We start from the raw sequence: 13668 nt of genomic DNA on the forward strand, positions 1-13668 counted from the left end.
GATCAAAGGTGGTCCAAGTAAGGAACAGTGGTGAACCAGGGACATGGTCATGGAAGTGAAGGCTGGTCCATGTGGTCCAATCCCACAGACGAGCTACTGATACTCACATTACCCAGTGCATCATAGTTTGTTGCAGATAGGGTTACAGACCAGTTAGGGTGCCCATGCTGGACTGGACCAAAGAGGAATGGAAGAGGGTGGCCTGGTCTGATGAATCTGGATGCGTATGCATCGCATACCTGGAGATTTCTTGGTACTATGATGCATTGAAGGAAAAATGCAAGCCAGCAGAGGCAGTGTAAAGCTTTGGCCATTGTTTTGCTTTGGAACTTTGGGTCCTGCCATTCATATGGATGTTACTTTGACATGTGCCATCTACCTAAGAACTGTTGTAAACCATGTACACCCCTTCACGGAAATGGTATTTCCTGATGGCTGTGTCTGCTTTCAGCTCTGCCACAAAGCAAACAATGGTTCGGGAATGGTTTGGTTTTATTCTGCAGTTATAATGTTATAATGTTATATAATATGCGTTCCCAAAAATAAAACTGATTACATAGTTCAAAGCTTAAAGTTAGAAAATTAACCAATTTTACAAGCAGTTGCTTCTCTAAATGTTGTTGTAATAGTGTGCTATAGTAGGGAAGCTAATACAAAACACTGTATAGAACAAGAAAAAAGAAAGAAAAAAGAAGAGAAACGTGGAAATAAAAGATAGCCTCAGGAGGGGAAATTTTGGAGGAAAATATTTGTCTGGCTTATAATTCGGGAAGAGTTGTCTCACAAGCTGTGTATCGTTGAGTGTGGTGCTAGGCTATTCTAACATTTAGCATTGGCAGCAGAAAGTAAAAAATAAATAAATAATAACTAAAAATACACAACAACGTACCAAACATCCTTAATTAAACATTGTTTATCCTTAGAGACATATGCGTAGTCAGTGTGCTCCAGTGTGAGCTTACCCTCAAACTAGAATAAGTGACAGTCAGAGTTCCTTATTAGAAGTTAAAGACTGGCATAGTCAAAGAGCTCTTACACAGTTGTTTTCAGTTAAGTTGGCTGATTATGTTCCTCTTTGTGTTTCACTTGATTAGCATCTACTTTTTTCTCTCTGATGTGCCAGTTACAACCTATAGTTGCAGCAGGTGTTGTGTAAGAGTGACATAAACCTTAGCTCAGTTGATTTGTACTTGTACAGTAAATGTAGTCTATCATATATTAAAATCAGATGGATTAGCATTAGCTCAGCTAAGTGGTAAAAGAAAGGCTCAGAACACATATCTCCAGTAGATATCTCTTCTCACCCAACTCACAGCATGAAAGAAAACAAGTACATTTCACATAATATCTTTGCAAGCAAGGAGACAAGCATTCACCAGATAATTCTATACCTTGCTAGTATGGTTTTGGGTCCGTATTTATCTTGAGAACTTTCTTGGTTTTTCATTACAAAGATTTAACAAGGTGCTGGAAACATTCCTCAGAGATTTTGATGCATATTTGACATCCAACACATCGCACAGTTGCTGCAGATTTGTTGGCTGCAAAGGCGCTGTATTGGTTTGCGATCTGGTGACTGTGGAGGCTGTTTGAATACAGTGATATCATTGTCATGTTCAACAGACCTTGTTGAGAACATCTTTGTCATGTGGATTTTATCCTGCTGGAACCATCAAAAGATAGGCTGGGTGCAGACCGTGGTCGTAAAGCAGCAATACTCATGTAGGCCTCAATCGAGACAATGCTCAGCTGATACTAAGAGGCTAAAAGTATGCCATGAAAATATCCCAACTCCACCAGCACCCTGAACCGTTGATGAGTGTACATCCTGATTGGGGTGAGCAAATTGGTCTCATTAGAATCTGTTTAAAGACAGATGCAGAGTATCTCTTTACTTAAATCCATCAATATTCCTCTCAGATCTCTCTCTGCCTACAAAAATGACCTTAGGACACTTTCATGTGTGACGCTAAGGTTGTTTTTCCTCGGCTGCTGTGAGGTCACATGTCATTTTTCTCCTTTGGTTTCATAGCTTGAAAGCTATGTCACCTATTACCATTGCTGGGTCTGAAAGTCATGCAGTGTGACTGCCCAGTGCCTCCATGCCAGACAGTTTAGGCTTTTATCCAGGTCTGTTTTTTTAGAGCAACTGGAAGGAAATAAAATCTGTCTGTTTGAGACTGCATGTGGAGTCTTCTACTCATGCACTAGCACAGAGGTAGGTCAGATTACTTCATATTTATAAGAATATATTCTGGTAAGTGCATGAATCATGCATAACTTTGTTTGTGAAGTCTTGTTTTTTGGGGGGTTTTTCATCACGCACAGGCCATGCTTTCAGAGTGTTTTTCTTTTTTTATTATTATAACGTAATGGATTGTTGTTTCATGTTGTATGTTTTGAGCCAGGAGTTCAGGTTTTATGTGGTTGATCAATTTCAGCTGTAGGGCTTACTTTGTTGAAGAATTCTGAGCCATAATCTAAATTTACTTCATTTGAATTCTCGTGTTTTACTTCTCGTAAGTTTGTCAAAAAAAGTTTATGCTTTTGATTAGGCTCAGAAGCAGGTTTACATTTATTAATAGTAAAAGGTTAAAAAGCATTAGAAATATCATTATATATTTGCTCATTAAAGGATTGAGGTTTGGCTTAGTGCTCCTTACATTGTTCCAAGAACCTGAAGGATAGACAGGTGAGCTTGTGACTGTAAGACATCAGCTTTCAGCTGGGATAAATCTAGATGGATGAAATGAGAAAACAGTAATCCCCATCCTCTCACACGCCACTGCCAATGCACCATTAAGTAAGGCACTTCAAACTGGTCCAAAGTTGCTCAGCAGCCAAGAACCATACATCTGGCAAGTACTCTTAATGCAATCCCTCCTTCAGTGCATGTGTTGTACAGTAAATAAGAATGTGTTTCCTCGGGCACTTTGCCTGACTAAATAGGGTTTAAGATTTAAGATGCTTCAGGGAAACCCTCCTCACACTACATTACTGAAGCAGAGTTCAGTTGAGGCTGCGTGCAGTATTCATCACCCCAGGGCGATGCAATTACAAGTGACAGAAAGTTGATCACTAAAGAGTTGACTCTTCAACTTCTCAGACTCAGAGGATGCCTCAGTGGAAGACTACGGCCAACCTGGCAAATAATAAATGGCTCTACATGATTGAAATGAAAACCCCGGTTATGCATTAACAACATTTGCGGCTAAGTCAAGCGCAGCATGAGTCAACAGCAGAGTCAGCACCAGCGCAGTTACCATGTAAAGCTGTAGATGTGCATCCATTCAAAATATTACTGTTGACAAGTCAGTTACTTTGAACCAGAAGACAGACTGTGAAAATGTCACGGCAGCAGCAGGCAAACATTTTACCATGTTGCGCACTTTACTGTGCACCTCGCTTGCCTTTCAACAATTTTGTCTTTTAACTAAGGTCAAAAAAAAGTACGTGCAGTTACTCATTTCCCTTTTTTTGCTAATTCTAGTTTTCCTTTTAAGACCTATGACTGACAGTGTACACAAACAAAGGAGGTGCAGCCTATCCCAGTTGTCAAGAAGTTCATAAACTTCACAATGTCTTTATAATATCGTACCAAATTGCAGTAAGTCTGAACAGAGTTGCTGTGCACACCTTACATATTTTACCTCACCAGACAAAAGACGGTGCAAAACATTTAGCAAAACAAATGTCAGGTACGTACATCATTTTCCAGCATATTTTTAACCCCAGGTGGGGTTAAATGTCAGTCATACATATTTCACCTCTGTAATATTCTTGACATCTAAATTGAGCTAGTTGTAAGTATATTGGAGCTATTTCTCATATTTTGTAAACTTATTGTATTATTTAATTCGTTTAGTCTGTCACTGTTATTGTCTTGGAGCAACTGTAACCCACATAATTAACATAAAGGGATTATTAAAGTATTCTGACTGATTCTGATGTGTCACTTCTTCAAACAATTTTCCAGGAACTTATTTGATGTTTAGCTCCAACAGAGGCTCATACCGAGGATGCTAGCTTGTGTCTGGCTCTGAGCTCTGGATAGCTTTAGCTTTAGCCACTGTGACACTATTAGCTTCTTTACATATTTTACACATACATATTCAGCAGGGTGATTAATGTCTGATTCATTTTGCTGTAACAAACATTTTTGTTGTGGTTCCCCACAGTTTACTTTTGCAAACTTCATTCACAGTGAGGATTTTCCAAGCTAACAACTGGTGTGTGGCTGTGAGTGTATATAAGACTATTTCCACACATGTGTTGCACATGCATGAAACAGCCCAGGTTGTAATCAGTCATATGGAAAGCTGTCCGGTCGGTCACCAGGTCAAAGCAGAAACATTTTGAATAATCCTGCTGATATCTATCCGGATATGGACTGGGTAATGTTTTCAGTATGAAAAGATGCCACATTGTTTGACAAAAAATGAAAATGATGTTATTCAAAGACACCCTGAAAATCAAAATGAAAAAAAGATGCGGCAGGCTAGTCCACTTTGCTGAAATTTCATTACAGAAACTCAAAATAGTACTCAGTAGTTTGCAAGGCCCCCGCATGCCTGACAACACTGGGACATGCTTCTAAAGAGATGACGGATGGTGTCCTGGGGGATCTCCACCCAGATCTGGACCACAGCATCACAAAGCTCCTGGACAGTTTCAGTTAGAACCTGTTTGTGTCAGATGGACCGAGACAGAATGCCCCAGAGGACTCTATTGGATTTTTCTACTGGAATAAAGTGGCCACCGCCTGTGAAACCATTTCTGTTTTAGGGGTTGTTTCATTGTTGCCCCACTAGCGCACATGTTGTTCATTTCATTAACACCAGAGCAGCTGAAACTGATTAACAACGCTCTCTGATACTTGATGTTACACTCTGATTCAAAAGTGTTTTTTGGTTTGGTTATTTTCAAGCAGTGTATAGACAACGACTGCAGAGCTGAATAGGACTCTGGGACTATCGGCTATGTCCATCTTATGGCTAAACTATTTCAGCATACGACTATTTTCTAGTTTCTAGAACTGAAAGCTTCCTTTTATATGTAGCACTACCTAAAATCATCCATTTTGACAGTTAGCCTCCCCTGTAAGAATTGAAAGCTTGGTGGGTGTACTAACAGAAACTAAAAACGTAGCAAACTGGCGAGTTTGCATGCTCTGGCCTAAGTTGACTAGCAGAGAAATGCATAAGGCTTGTGACAGCTTAGCTTAACTGAGCTGAGAGACAGCACTGAATCAATGTCATTCACATGTAGAACTGCTGCTCTAAGAAATATTTATACTTTTACTAGTGAATAAAACACAAGCACATTTAAACTTGACCTAACGTCATGTCACGCACAGAATTCACACGCATGTTAAGCATGAACGAGGCTGTGACGGATGTTTCAGAGGAGCTGCCTGGAACTCTTTGCACATAAGGGCTCTGGCCAGGATTAACTAACCAAAGACTGTTAGCTAATCCAGGACATTTGTCTTAGCGTAAATATACATGATGTCCCCCGCCACCCCATCACTCCCGCCATCCTTGCCTTTCTCTCTCCATTTTTCCCCTTTTGCACTCACTTTCCTTTTTTGCGATGCCAGAATCTCCAGCGTACCTGGCTATTGCTCTAGAACTGGCTCTTGACCGCAAATTTGTGTCGTGACAGCAGCTGGCTTCAAAAACCTCAGGCCTTGTACTGGCCAGCAGCAGCTGCACTCATATAGGGTCCCAAAATCTGAATACCTGGCCAACAGCTCAGAGAGAGAGGGGTGGGGGGGCTGCAGTGAAGGGATATCAAAAACCCAGATCCCAAACATAAAAATGCTTCAGTGTTCTGCAAATGCCAGCAAAATGTCATCCTCGCATTAATTCTCTCTCCTGCCTGAGAAAGCTTGAATTGGGATCCAGGTACACAGATGCACACACACATGCTCCCACTCACACACAAGGATTTTCAGCATGCTGAGGTCAGGACCTTTCTAAAAGACCTACATTACTGTTACTCTGCTGAGACCAGTTTTTATGACACCCTGGTCGCCTGTGTATTGGCTGTCCATGTTGTTTTTACTGGAGGGACAGAAGCTTATAGACAGAAATGTTAGCAATAGTCCCTGCAAAAGTAAACTCGATGCACTGAATTACACACATACCATGACTGGAGAGTTTTGCTTTCATTATCTAAACTGCAGAAGATTTCTTTAGGAAAGCAAACAAAAAAACAAAAAACAAATCCAGATCCATAATTTTAAAAGATATATTAGAATCAAACATGTTGTAATTGCCCAGTTAATTTATTTAAGTATAAATATGGTCATATTAAATCTAGAATAACTCAAAGAGGTTTTTTTTATATAGCTAAGGCCAAGGACTAGACCTCTGAATAAAACTGTGTTGGTGCAAAACAACTGAGTGGAGTGGTCTCTGCTGTCCAGTTCTTCATTAGAGTCTATCTCCTCTCTGCAGGGTAGAAAGCTCAGGCTGCGATAGGGAACATTTGACCATTACAACTACCAACCTCATTTTTTCCCCTCTGCCTCTGTGAGTCTATCCCAGCAAGCTCATGACGGGACACCATAAATTTACATCTACTTTTGACACACCCAAAGGGCTTCCTCCATATGGCCAAGCAATGAGACCACACGCACGCAACCCAGCTTTTTTCTTTTTTGCTTCTACTGAACTTTAACATTTAACCTTATGTTTTTTTCCAGCGACAGGATGTTGCACATTCGTACAGATGCAAATATGCACACCTGCTGGCTGCACAGTACGGTTACAGTCTCCATCTCTTGGCCACTGGGAGCTGTCCAGTTAAACATATCTTCTTCTATTGGCCGCTGAAAATGCTGAAGGTTAATCACCTTGCTCACAGGCACTGTTTTTATATTAAGGAAAGTTCAGACTTCCCTGGTGTCTATACCCCAGATTTTTTCGTTGCCAGTTAGTTTACTGACACTTCTTCAGGACAAAGAACAAAAAGCCAGAAATTAAAGATTCCAGGAATAACACATGACCAATGCCCCTGGGGCTAAAATGGGAGTTCACTTCAATTCAATTTTATACCAGTGAAAAGTTTGGACACAACTTTATTTTCATGACTATTTTACATTGTAGATTTTCACTGAAGGCATCAAAACTATGAATGAACACATATGTAATTATGTAGTAAAAAAAATGTGTGAAATAGTTCAAAACATGTTTTATATTTAATTCTTCAAAATAGCCGCCCTTTGATTTGATTACTGCTTTGCACACTCTTGGTCTTCTCTCGATGAGCCTTATGAGGTTGTCACCTGAAATGGTTTTCTTGTCTTGAGGAAGTTCCCAGAGATGCTGAGCACTTGTTTGCGTTTTTGCCTTTACTCTGCGGTCCACCTCATCCCAAACCATCTCGATGGTGTTGGGATGAGGTGGAACCAAAGATCTCTAATTTGGACTCATTAGACCAAAGCACAGATTTCCACTGGTCTAAGCAGAGGTGACTCTTGGTCTTCCTTTCCTGGGGCGTCCTCATGTGAGCCGGTTTTGTCATAGCACTTGATGGTTTTTGCGTCTGCACTTGTGGACACGTTCAAAGTTTTAACAATTTTCCGGACTGACTGACCTTCAGTTCTTAACGTAATGATGGACTGCCATTACTCTTTACTTAGCTGATTGGTTCTTGCCATATTATGAACTCTAACAGTTGACAAAAAAGGCTGTCAGCTGTGTACCAACCTGACTTCTGCACAACACAACTGATGGTCCCAACACCATTTGAAGGCAAGAAATTCCACAAATGAAGCCTGACAGGCACACCTGTGAAGTGACAACCATCTCAGGTGACTACATTATTAAGCTCACTGAGAGAAGGCCAAGGGTTTGCAGAGCTGTCAACAAAGCAAAGGGCGGCAAGAATCTAAAATATAAGACATACTTAGAGTTATTTATCAAATTTTTCTTTGCTACATAATTCCATTTATCTTGGTTCATATATTTGATGTATTCAGTATGGATCAACAACGTCGAAGGTATTAAAATAAAGACAAGTCCATTAAATGAGAAGGTGTGTCCAAACTTTTGACTGGTAGTGTAATTAGTGCCAAAACACAACAGCAGTTGCCTCAAGGAACTTTAGATTGTAAGCTAAACACCAACAACTTGGCAACAGTGGGAAGGAAAAACTCCCTTTTAAAAGGAAGAAACCTCTTATATCTTATCCCGGCTCAGTGTGTGTGTGTGTGTGTGTGTATGTACAGAAAGCTGGGGTTTTCTGCATGGTAATGAAAATGTATGCTATGCCTTCTAATAATGCAGGCTAAGTGAATCATGTACAAGACTCCCTATTTATTAGATAGAGTCTATTAGATAGATATGATTAAAATCACTGCAGCACTCTACTGTTAATGCCTGGCATGCTCTAACTCTGAGATAAAATATTATGATCAACAGTACCAAACACTGCAGTGGAGTCTAGCAGGACACAGAAGCATTGTCACTTGTAACCTTCACTAATGCTGTTTCTGTACTGTGACGAATTCTGAAAATTGAGTGACACCCTCAGACAATCCATTCCTCTGCAGATGATCAATTAGCTCCTTTACCACTAGTGTTTCAATGGTTTTTGAGATAACAGGAAGGTTGAAGATTGGCCTTTAATTAGCTCAAAACAAGGAATGGGTCTAATAGACACGTTGATGGTTTGGAAGAAGTTACTATTGAATGTAACACGGAAAAATCAGTTGGAGAGAAAAAGTCTAAATAAATATCAATGGCATTGAAAGTAGATGCACATGTCTGTGAGATGGTTATGAACTAGCAGCAGTGGGTAGCACCACAGTTTGTAGCTACAGCAAGACACTCCCTGAAAAACCATAGAAATAGCAAAGTGACTTGTAACAGTAATATTTAAAACTGACTTTTTATTGACCATTACTTCAGTGTTTTTTGCTGATCTACTGAATGTAATCCATACGAATGTTGTCATACTACATAAATATCCCATTTGTATTCAAAACTGCTTTACACTGAGAGCAGAATGTAATGATTACACCAACAGAGGCTTTTAGAGGGAACTCTACTTAGTTACTTAACTTCCACAGTGGTAAAGAAAGGTCCATTACACTAAAAAAAAATAAATAAAGAAATGGAAATATATCATGGGGAAAAAATGTTTGAAAAAACATTTATTCATCCTTGTGTTAAGCTGTCACACTCTGTCAGCTCAAGACATCAGAAGCTAAATCTCATGGTTTAAAAAGCAGTTTTGGTTCCCATGTTCTGTTTCCCAGTGGCTCAGTGTGAAGCTTGTGGTTGAAATTTGGATTTTAAGTCCTTTAAGAACTTCGGCCGACGACCTCATGGGGAGACTTCGTGCGAGCTATTTAGAACGCTGCGTGAGCCCGACTGTCAGACCAAATGAAAGGCAGTGGGCTGCCGCTCGTGTTGTTTAGCAAAAATAAGTGTGTACTTTGGCCACTTAACCCACCATTTCTACTTCACAGAGCTCCCTCTAAGACCACTGGGGAAAGTGAGAGTCCCAATTTGTTCATGCCATATTATGAGCTACTGACTGCACGGCCTGCTGAAGTACTGCAGCATGCGAAATAGGGACACTTCACTGCCTCACAGGGAGAGGTACTCTTACTAGTGCCCATTCATGCCCATAGAAATCTTCTCTCTGGAATAATATCTTGCCTTTACTGGCTTAAAATGTAATCCTCCTACTTTCTATGCTATGTCTCCTCAACAATGTAGCCTTTTACATATTCCTGCTTAACGCTTTGCACAGTCTAAAATTGAATGGCCATTGTTCTCGTAAAGGCTACACAACACCTGGTTCAAAAATATTTCAGATTAAAAATCTTCTGTTAGTTTTTTGGGAGGGCCTTAAAGGAAGGCCTTTAAAGTTAAAAATACAGTACAGGAGTAGGGTTAGGTTGCATTTTAGATTATATTAAATGGACTTGTTCTCATAGTACTTTTCTACTCTATGTGAGGACTCACAGAGCTTTATACAACACGTCTCACTCCTACAAGTACGTTTTCTACATAGAGAGCCATTTTAGTAGATAACATTTGTTCAACAACCTTACCTGTCAGGAGAGTCAGGATCAAAACAGGTCTTGAGCACATCTGTAACATCTGGGTCACAGCAGTCTCCATCATCATAGTCGTAGTGTATACTGTTGCACCCCATGTTACAAACCCCATCCTGCCTCTTCCAGCTGTAACAGGGCCCCAACCTGAGACAGTCCCCTCCATCATGACCCGTCCTCGGATGGTCACATTCTGGGTCACACTGGCGGTTCCCAATCTTTGCAATACGGCAGTTGCTGAGGATGAATCTCTCCCGGAGGCTAGAGTTTTTCACTGTGTAGACACTCAGATCCAGAGTAATGTTGTAAGGGCGGAAGGCCTGAGTCAGAGCCTGGTGCTGGAGCTGAATTTGGGCTTCGGTCACCGTGGGGTTTCCACCATCATCGTTGGAGAGGTTGACAATCCGGTAGCGAATTCGCTTGGGTGTTCGGAGCTGCCAGTTGTCGTTGTATCCAGAGATGATATCTATATTGTCACAGGGTGTAAGGCCACAGGGTGGTGGCGAGAAGGAGGAGACAAGTTCTGGCTCAGGGACAGGACTGGTGATGATGGTTGGATGATGGTCTTTGTATGGAGTCCATAGCTGTTCCACCTAAAAGGCAGAAAAGCAGTACTAAATGAATTTTAGCGAAGATTAAGACAATTGGAAGAACACAAATCAACAACTAACAGTGTAGAAATTTGAAATGACCACTTACATTAGTAAAGTCAGCCCACATCGCCAGCACCGGCTCACTCATGTCAATTTGGAGTGGCCGTTTGAGCAAGTCCGCATGGGAGCGGGCATAGCCCCACAAGACCACACCTCCTACGTGGCCTCTAAAGCTTTGCCCCTGATCGGACTGATTGCTGCCAAGAAAGAGGGTTCTGCAGGCCTTCATGAAGGGGCTGTAGAGATTCCCTGACTGGTGGCTGCTTTCTCCTACCTAAGAGGGAAAAAATTAGGGATTTTTTTTCTTCATTTTATCATGTTCTGTATATACTTTAAGATTAATTGCCTAATTATTCTTTTTTAAAAGAACATATAAGCAGTAAGTCATCCAAATGTTACAGCATTAGAGTGCTGTGGCAGTTAGCTTTTTAAGAAGCTTTCCATTTGGTTGGCATGTAATATAGTCACTCTGCTCCATGGATGCTCTCATTGGCAATAACTTCTATTGCCAGCATATTAATTGGGTGCCCTATAATCTGACAAAAAGCAAAAACAATCCCTAAGAGGATATTGTAATAGAGCTGGTAAATATGATATATAGCCATGGGTGAAATGCCTGGAAAACATCATGAAATGGACCATTGATTTGTATCTCTGGTAAATGACCAAACTCAATCACACACCTTAGCTCCATCAACATACAAAGTCATGTTATGACCATTGTAAGCGGCCATCAGGTGAGTCCAGACATTGGCTTGGTACCGCTGGTGGCTGTGGACAGTGGTGGATTTCACAGCTCGGTCTGTACGAAGTGTGAAGTAGAAGCGTGCATCTCTGGTGCCAGCAGTTTCCACAGTGCGAATGCCTACTGACCAACCCTTCTCACTTAGTGAGTGGGAACAGTTGTCAAAGACACCTAGGGGAGAAAAGTGGTGGAAAAAAATGAATATTCACAGTTTACAAATTGAACAATCACGCCAACAAGCAACCTTTCCAAGTGATTATACTCCTATGATTACAGGAGGAGAGACTAAAAGAGAGAGAGCAGTGCATAGAGGCTGAGACACAGTTAGTAAGACAGAGAGAGTAGACAGAGCCAGAAACAGCAGGACAGAACAGAGAGGGGAAGAAGGACGGAGGTATTTCACTAAGCAAAGGCAAGGCCCTGATGTTTCCATCTGCTGTTGCAACAGACACACACAGACGCACATCTGCTCCCCAGATGTCAAATACTAGGACAGAGAAGGGTCAGGGAACCCCCTCACCCTCCTCAATTCTGTGTGTGTGTGTGTGTGTGTGTGTGTGTGTGTGTGTGTGTGTGTGTGTGTGTGTGTGTGTGTGTGTGTGTGTGTGTGTGTGTGTGTGTGTGTGTGTGTAGGCTTACTTGTGTATCTAAAAGGGAGTTGAGCCAGTTTCATGGCTAAGCATGTAACTCAGTAGTTGAGGTAAGACTTAGATAGATTTGTAGCTTAGTGTGGTAACTTCAAAATGGTATTTCACTTGCATTACACCGCAATGTTTCAGGACGACCAATCAACAAGCATCTTCAATGTGGCGATGCGCGTTCAGCTTAATTATTGCACTGAATCAATATTTTAACTCTGCAGCTATTTTGGCCTTTGGAGGGAAGCAGAAGCAGCTGGCAATGTAACACTGATATACTGTGGATTTGTACAGTCAAACATATTTACAAACAATTTGAGATCAACTCCTGGTGGCAAACTGATTTAAACATTGATCATAAAAATACTGCATCTGCATTAAATTTTAAATACAACTGAAATGTGCAGCACAAGACGGCACTAACAATGTGTGGCTAAACTTGTCTGTGCAGAACGTAAAGAACACGCACCGCTGCTCCATATAAGCAGTTCGCATTACTCAACTGACATCTTTGAAACAACAGGCAACTGGTGTTGGACTAAGCACAAGATAATTATTTTAGCCAACTTATTTTGTTGCTGCAAACTAGCAAGGACACAAATGTCCCTATGCAGCAATTTTAAAGGGAAATACTTTGTATCCTCGATTCTAAATGCTCCATCTATCAAACTGCTGACCTCTTCTGTCTGCTGTGTGCTTGTTGGGCAGGTAGTGTACAGTATCAGAGATACTATTAAAAAACTTCCACTAACAAGGTTACTGAGGACAGTGAAATATCCAGGCCAGGAAACCCAAACAGTGGGCTGAATTATGCCCTGCAGAGCAGTGAGACACTGTGATGACTTTTTTTGCAGCTCACTACTACTGCTGCCAGACAACTCTAATGAATTACTCAATCATTTGATTCACTGTTAGAGTTCAGCTTTAAAAATGCTACATATAGCAGAGTAGGATACATGATCCAATCTAACATTGAAATCAAAACATGTGACACTAAAGTAACAAGAAAATGAAACTTGAATAATTTAAGACTTTTATCAAAGACTTTAAAAACATTACTAACATTTAGAGAATTTCACGTGTCACTCTATCACTGATGAATATTTTATACAGTGTTGAATTTTTTTAAACTTTAGCACTATTGCTGTATATGTTGTGCAACATGCATGGAATCATGCAATAATACATCTTATTATCTGTATTATATATTAATGTAGGGCTTGTCAAATGTACTAATGGCATCATCATTTGTCCAGCAGCCCACTCGGGACTGGACTGTTTACAGCAAAGGGTTGAAATGTGCAAACAGATTTAAAAGATCATCAGTGACCATTAGAAGTCAAACCAATGTCAATGTCATGTCTAGCAGAAACAATAGGAGTTTGTTTTTTACTGAATTGGTCAAATTCCTTCTGGACACTACAAAGAGAAAGGCCCATGCCACAAAATGCCGCCCTCACATAAGGAAGCAATGAGGGGAAAGAGAAGTTGAGTAATGGAGTCGGATCTTTGATCAGAGTAAATGTGAGCGGACATAACAGTTTGTGGTCTCCCTCA

The 13668-nt window shown here is 40.7% G+C and overlaps 1 protein-coding gene across 1 annotated transcript in view; it reads right to left on the minus strand.

Annotated features, from left to right (window-relative positions):
- Nucleotides 1-13668, minus strand: part of pappa2 (pappalysin 2) — a 94315-nt gene that overhangs the window by 75233 nt on the left and 5414 nt on the right. Inside the window, exons 2-4 of the mRNA XM_026150132.1 lie at nucleotides 11412-11644; nucleotides 10775-11002; nucleotides 10073-10668 (exon numbers count right to left, since the gene is read on the minus strand). Coding sequence (XP_026005917.1) covers nucleotides 10073-10668; nucleotides 10775-11002; nucleotides 11412-11644 — 1057 coding nt within the window. The remainder of the gene's footprint in view (nucleotides 1-10072; nucleotides 10669-10774; nucleotides 11003-11411; nucleotides 11645-13668) is intronic.

Source organism: Astatotilapia calliptera, chromosome 18 (genome assembly GCF_900246225.1).
Source record: "Astatotilapia calliptera chromosome 18, fAstCal1.2, whole genome shotgun sequence".
NCBI lineage: Eukaryota > Metazoa > Chordata > Actinopteri > Cichliformes > Cichlidae > Astatotilapia > Astatotilapia calliptera.